The sequence below is a fragment of the Malaya genurostris genome, chromosome 1, assembly GCF_030247185.1.
Source record: "Malaya genurostris strain Urasoe2022 chromosome 1, Malgen_1.1, whole genome shotgun sequence".
Taxonomy (NCBI): domain Eukaryota; kingdom Metazoa; phylum Arthropoda; class Insecta; order Diptera; family Culicidae; genus Malaya; species Malaya genurostris.
This window is the reverse complement of record NC_080570.1, coordinates 55192960-55200359: the sequence shown is the minus strand read 5'-3', so window position 1 is coordinate 55200359 and position 7400 is coordinate 55192960. Positions and strand designations below refer to the sequence as shown.

The 7400-nt window shown below is 34.4% G+C and overlaps 1 protein-coding gene across 9 annotated transcripts in view; it reads right to left on the bottom strand.

Annotated features, from left to right (window-relative positions):
• Nucleotides 1-5443: 5443 nt before the first annotated feature.
• LOC131439920 (afadin) overlaps nucleotides 5444-7400 on the bottom strand; it is a 225740-nt gene continuing 223783 nt past the window's right edge. For all 9 annotated transcript variants that reach the window (XM_058611044.1, XM_058611036.1, XM_058611052.1 and 6 more), the window contains one exon: nucleotides 5444-7389. In XM_058611044.1, coding sequence (XP_058467027.1) covers nucleotides 7209-7389 — 181 coding nt within the window. In that variant the 3' untranslated portion in view covers nucleotides 5444-7208. The remainder of the gene's footprint in view (nucleotides 7390-7400) is intronic.

Below are 7400 nucleotides of genomic sequence, written 5' to 3'. Positions count from 1 at the left end.
ACCAATCTCATTTGCATTTGTGGTTGTAAGTGAGCTGTCAGAGAGCCTAATTAGGTTTTTTACCGTCACTGCTAACCTCAATCGGATGAACACTTTTTGACAGTCCAGCAGTACTGTTTGTAAACAGAAATTTCTTTTGTTTGTTTATTGACAAATTGGATCAGACCATTTACGGTCCGTATCGCCTAAATAACATTTTAAAACATTTGTTCACGATTGAATACGGTTCCTTTTTGATATTTATTAAATAAAAGTGACTAGTTGCAAAGTGTAAAGATGATTGTTTTAGATGTGCTCTTCGATTTTTGTTTAAGCTTGTTTGTAAACAGTACCGCTGAACTGTCAAGGATGAATACTTGTTCATTTGTGTCGTCACGATAAAAAACCTACTGGAGAGAGCGAATGAAAGGAAAGATTGTAAACTACTCAAAATTAGGTAGATAGAAGTCGAAAAGTTGAAGAATCTAGCCAAGCCATGTTCGATTTATATTTAAGGAGAGTTTAGGAGAGATCGTAAAATGAATTATGAAATTCGAAGAAGTTGAGTGCATTTTTTTTCAAATCTGTTAATTTTTAGTTTTTGTGGTTGGGTTTAGAGATTAATTGATAAATTATAATCGTATGTGAACTGATAATTTCAAATTTCATTCCAAATTTCCAAAGTATATAAGACAGTTTTGAATCATACACAAAAAAAATAGAATTGTAGCAACCTCGATGTGATTCTCAATCAATGTGAAAAAAATTAGACGTACTGAACAACAAATGCAATAATTGTCTGTTTTCGAGAAATATTGCAAATAAATCACAAATCATCACAACAACGTATTGAGTAAAACACATCACCTTAACTGAATACTGTATATGATTATGATATGATATTATGAATCTTTTCGTGTAATATTACAACCTTCAGAACGACACCGAAATTGTTGTGATATTATATCGTAATCGCTGCGCATCAGTAGAGAGTACCTGTACTTGTTCCTATACTTGTTCATGTGTTTGTTTCTGTTTTGTTCCATGTGTTTGTTCCAGTACTTGTTCCTGTACTAGATTCTAGGAACAAATAAAAAAACAAGTTCAGAAAGAAGTACAGTAACAGGAACAATTACTGGAAGAATAACAGAAAGAAGTACGATATCATGTCCGGGTAATATAGAAACAACTACAGGAACAAGAACAGGAGCAAATACAGCAACGGATACAGAAACAACAACAAGCATGCAATTCAGGAATTACGTATAGGACCACACCCAAGTAGCAATCCGCAACTAGTTCTGATACGACAAACTCCAAACTATGTTGCAACAAGAGCACGAATATGTGTTTTATGTTATACTGGTTAAAACATGGTGACAGCAATGTTTCATCATAACATAACTAGTTACGAAATAGTTATTTAGGTTTTCAATCATAACATCTTTGTGTCATATTGAATTAAATATAATTTATAAGCTATCGTTACTTAATTCAAACATATTTTTGATCACAACAATGCTTAACCCAACTGTGTTGCAACAAGAGCACCAACATGTTTTTCATGTTATATTGGTTAAAACAAGGTGACACCAGTGTTTCTTTATAACGTAAACATTAAACTAACTATCATTTGTAAGTTATCGTTACTTGATTCTAACATATCTTTAATCACAGCTATGTTTTTAGCTACTAGTTGAAAAAAGGTTTATTTTCCGTTGCGAAACCATTATAAATACGTTACCGTATATGTGATTCGTTACTGTGAATTGATATAGCAATAACTTAGATTTTATAAGATTATAACATATAATTTCTTCATTGATTCAGATAGTTATCGGTAAGTTTTCCCAACGTTATGATAACTAAAACGCAAACAAAACAACCTTTGTTGGCTTGAATATGGCGAACACAATATGGAGTCTCAAGAAGTGTATGAAACGTAAATAAAACCAGGATATTACTTTTTTCAAAACTTCTTTTGCCGAAAATAGTGCAAGGCAGAAAAGTCATTTTTGTTCTATGCACTGTCATAAACACGAAGAAAATAATATAGGGATTGAACATCGATTGTGATAATATTATAGTTCTCATGATATATGAATTTAAAATGATGAGAAATCACTCTACTTGGAATAATTTTGAGCATTCTGAACATAGGGTTATTTTGTTGTTTAATTTTTATATCTTTATAAACAGATTTGGATTGAAGGCGCATAAAAAACAGTGAAGTAAAATTGAATTCAGCTCGACAGTTTTTGGATCGTTGTGAAATTTGTACCTTGTATCAAGTTTGTGACTTAAAGTACTCTTCTGCTTCTTTATTGATGATAGAAAAGTGTTCTGTATTCATTCAATGTTTATAATGTCGATGGTGACTAAGTTTCAACTAGTTTACTTGGAAACAAGTTGTTTTCAAGCTATGGAAAAATAAGTTATTTCAGTATGGCATTACAACGTAACGACAACTAATTTTAACCCGACTTAACAACTAGTAAAAACTGCGCTTTTTGAGTCATGCAAGTGGTTAGATGTTAGTAACAATCACTCAAATATCTGGTTGCAAACTAGTCACAAACAAGCTAGCGTAACAAAAATTGTTACTTCGGCAGGTCCTTTCATTTGAACCTAAGTTTATGAAAATCGGTCGCTCCTTCTATGAGAAAAGTTAGAACACATATTTTCATTTTTTACCCCATAACTCCGGAACCGGTAGTCGGATTCAGGAATTTTGTATGGGACCACAAGACCTTTCATTTGAATCTAAGTTTGTGAAAATCGGTTCAGCCATCTCCGAAAAAAAGTTATTGCAAAAAAACGTTACATACACACAGACAATTTGCGTACTCGACGAACTGAGTCGAATGGTATATGACATTCGACCCTCCGGGTCTTGGTTCAAAAGTCGGTTTCCACAGTGATTGCATAACTTTTCTATATGAGAAAGGCAAAACAGTAATAGGAATAGCAAGATGAACAGGAACAAGCACGGGAATAAAAAACAGGAACAAGTATAATAAAAGGTACAGAAGCAAGTACGGGAACCCCCCGGCGAAAGACCACAATTCTCGATGAACATTAGAGAAGGTCCCAAGTGCAAGTGACAGTTTCTCTTGGTTTACTCTCTCTTTCAATTATTACGGCAAATTACAGTAATTTCCAACAAATTCTACAGTGCATATCGAAAGTTGATGGTTTTTGCTATAATCCTATGTGAAGTGTTAGATGGGAAGGTTGCTGATTGGACCGTAATACTCGAAAGAGAAAGTAAACAAAGAGAAACTGTCATTTGCACTTAGGACCTTTTCTCGTGTTTGTCTTCAATTAGGTTAAAATCGAGGTTAAATTAAGGATATGAATAAATAAATACGTGAAACAAGAACTAGTACAAAAACAAGTATTAGTACTAGTACTTACAGAAGCAGTAACAAATACAGGATGAAGTAAACGATCAGTAAAAAACGTGATTAATGTCAAATACCTGATGATACCTTTTTTTTATCAATACGCATGTGTTTTTGCATGGATATTCTTAGGAATTTTAGTTCTCATGACATTATTTTAATTATCGTTAATCACTCATAACCCTGTAATGCCGAAACTGCAAAACATATCGAATTTCAATCTGAGCGTGTGACAATCGATTGAACATTCCATGAGATGTCGAAGTAAGTTCCACTTTAGAGTTTTTCGTCATTATTTATGGTACTTCCAGAGCCGGTATTCAGGAATTAGCATAGCCCAAAATGATTCGAATGGCCATAAATTATTACGCCAAACAATTTACATGAAATTTATAAACTCATCATCTGTAATTCCAGAATCGGATAAAATTCACCAATTTTGTATGGGACCTTAAGTCCTGTAATATTTGTTTTTGAAGTTCGATTTGGTCTTTTTTGAGAAAATGATTGAGCTTTGAGAATCGATTCGATACTGGAACCGGAATTCTAAAATCGGTGTAGCCGAAATCAGTTAAATTCACCTGAGCAGTGTGTAGACATCTTTGAGAAATTTTAGTGCGAATTAAAATTTGGGGGTACATTCCGAATCCAAAAACGCATACCGCTCAAACTGAAATAAATTTATTTGGTAATCGACTATCCAAATCTGCAAACCCGATAAACCTGATTAATTTATGTGAAATGGACATTTTTATACTAATCACCCTGCATTTTCTAAACCAGAAGTCGGATCTGACTAAAAAGTAAGAGGTTTTATAGGATTTTAAGACCTCTCATTTGAATCATAGATGATTCTTAGATTTCATTTGAATCTTAGATCGGTTCAGCCATCTACGAGAAAAATTAATTGTATTATTTTAATTTCGTTTCACATATCATCCTGTGGTTCCGCAATCAGAAGTCGGATCCAAACGTAATTCAGGAACCTTGTTTGGGAGTATACGACTTTTCATATGAATCTGAGTTTGTAGAAAACGGTTTAACCATCTCCGAGAAAATTGAGTGAAATTATTTGTCACACACGCATTTGCTGATCTCGACGAACTGAGTCGTATGGTATATGGAAGTCATGTTCTTCCAGCATTTATTGCTGTAAATAGTTTAAATCAATATAATTATGGAATTACTTCCAACTCGATAATGCTGGTATCATCTGGTTTACATATGCCATATTCGAAAGATTATGTTGCCAAAAATGAACCGTGCTAAAATTAGTCCGAGGCAAATTGTCATAAAAAAGGATGCTGTACACAGTCTTTTTGGTACTTAGAAACAATTATATGTAACAGTATAAAAAATCGTGTTTCATGTTGCTCCCAAGCATTGCTTTTTCATACAGCGCTCAAAATTCCTTCTACTGGAATAAGGCTTACACAAAAATATCGATATCTCCGTTAAAAATGGACGGATTTTAACAATCTATGGCTTGTTGGATAGGTATTACCGGGCGAAATCTAAGTCTGGAAACATATTCTGTTTTCAAGGTCAAATGTGACAGATACTGTCAAAAAACTGAAAATTTATAACTGTATAACTCAAAAAGTAAACATTCGATCTCAAAACCATTCAATAGCGTTCTGGGTGACGGAGAGACCTTTCATTTGCGACTAGTTTGATCAAAATCGGTCCAGCCATCTCTGAGATCTCGACCTCTTAGTTGACAACACACATACAGACACACACACACACACAGACATTTGCTCAGTTCGTCGAGCTGAATCGATTGGTATATGACATTCGGCCCTCCGGGCCTCGGAAAATTTTTCGAAAGTTTGAGCGAATTCTATACCTATTTTTTATATATATAAAAAAAGGTAAAACGCAGGAATAAGTATGGATGAAAGAAATTGTGACGGCTCGCTACATGTATCCGGTGCAAACTCGGTTCTATGCATGAAAAGACTGGTTATCATCGATCGAATGAGAGAAACTGAGTCACAATAGAAAGTGTTGTTAATCAAAGAAACAGACGAAGTTTCGGAAGCAGTAAAACAATCAGGTAACATTTAAATGTTTGATGTATTTCCCGATAAAGTGAATGTTAGTTAGGGTGTGTATTGTTTTCTTAATAAAATTCTACTATATGAGTAATAATTATAAGCTACTATCTGAGAAATATGTTTTACTTGAAAATGTACTAAGTTTGTTTTGCTACTACCGACTATGCCATTTCTATGTGTATGTGTTTGCTTGCTGTATTATATTCTTCATCAACAAATCTCGTACTATCGGAGGAGGATTCAGTTTCGCTAGATCTGTGGAGTTTTAAAAACTTGTATTGTTCGTGAAATGCTGGTTATGCTATTTACCACCTTCTCCGTTCTTAATCTGGAATAAGGTTATTTGATAAAAATTACAGAATCTATCCACTATTAGACTCGTATATGTTTCATATGTAAAGTTTCAATTTCAGCAATATTCTAAAAAAAAGTGTTAACAAATAAAATCATACCTGCCTAACATTCCTGTCGCTGCCTAATAATTTTCACGTCTCTAGACTTCGATCGTACCTTACTTCTTATTTTTTAAATCCTAATGTTTTGCCCGTGTGTGTTCTCACTTAAATAGTCGCTCATTTGCTAGTCTAGTCTGTGAAATGCAATGATGGGAAACAAGTTAATTTTGTTTTTCGATAACATCGCTATACAATGATTTACTAAGTGTAAACATGTATCAAATGTGCAATCATACGACTTCGTCTATTTCTACAAACCACCCTGGCGTGTCCACCTATTCTAGCAGGTTGAATTAGTAAATATTAACTATGTAATAAAGTGTTGGGAGGCAAAATTGACCAAATATCTTGGGCTACCATTGATAATCAGTAATGATTCGGTTATTCTTGCGTCAATTCCTCACAATGACAGGATATAATTAACATTTTGCTGTTGTTGTTGTTGTTGTTGTTGTTTTCTACGTACGGTTTTGTTATCCGCACCAACGGATTTAGGTCACTTCTTTGAATCAGTTTCGATACAAAATAGCTAACACTCTAGTTAAAAATAGGACACTTCGATACGAATTATTTCAACATTTGTTTTGTAGAGTAAAAGGGGGCTACGCTCCGAACTTGATCCGCTCATTACCACAGTTTGTTTGCTACATCTGTAATCCGGGAATAAAATCTAATAATTAATCGCTCTCTAACTTGTCTCTAGTTAATGTTCTTGCTTAAAATATACAACTGTCTAGAAAAGTTATACGATTGAATATATATCTTGTTTTTTTTGGTCCAATGGGTTCCTCTAGTGACGTTATCATTTCAAAGCTTTGTCTTAATCCAGGGGTTTGTTTTTTTTCTTCTTCATTTGTATGTAGCAGGCAACATATTTCTAAAAAGTATTATTTTTCTTTAACTACATTGTAATGATGTAGCTTTTGCGTACACAGTAATCCTTCAGCAAGTAGACCTTTAATTTTACACTTTGATTATACACCTCTAAAAAAGTAATAACAATTAGTGATTCCTAGCATACTCAAATCCTTGTTTTCGATTCGGCTAAATCTATACAGGACGATCGATTTCCGCGATCACCGCAGAAAGTGTCATAAAACGTATAAAATCAACTTTTCACTTTCGGTTAAATACTAAAACAAACAAAAACAGTTTATCCCTTCGTCTAATACTAACCACTTAATACCGATTCGTTTCGCACCAGCCTATCCCAGCTGAGGGGAAAGAAGGGAGGAAGTGTTCTCTACAAGCTAGCGTTTCTACGACGGTGTTTCTTTTCCCACCCGTGTCATTCTGTTTTTCGATCCACATCAGTGAACTGCGTCAATGTCTCGTTGAGCACGGGAAATTTTCAACTTATCCTTCGGGGTGTTGTTTTCGCCCGACTCCAGTGCAAACATTTTCATCTTCTCCTTGAAGGACAGCTTCTCCGGGACGGGTTCAGATTTTTGCTTCTGCTGCTGCTCGGCTAACCGGCGGGTACGAGGATCACTATTGCAAGA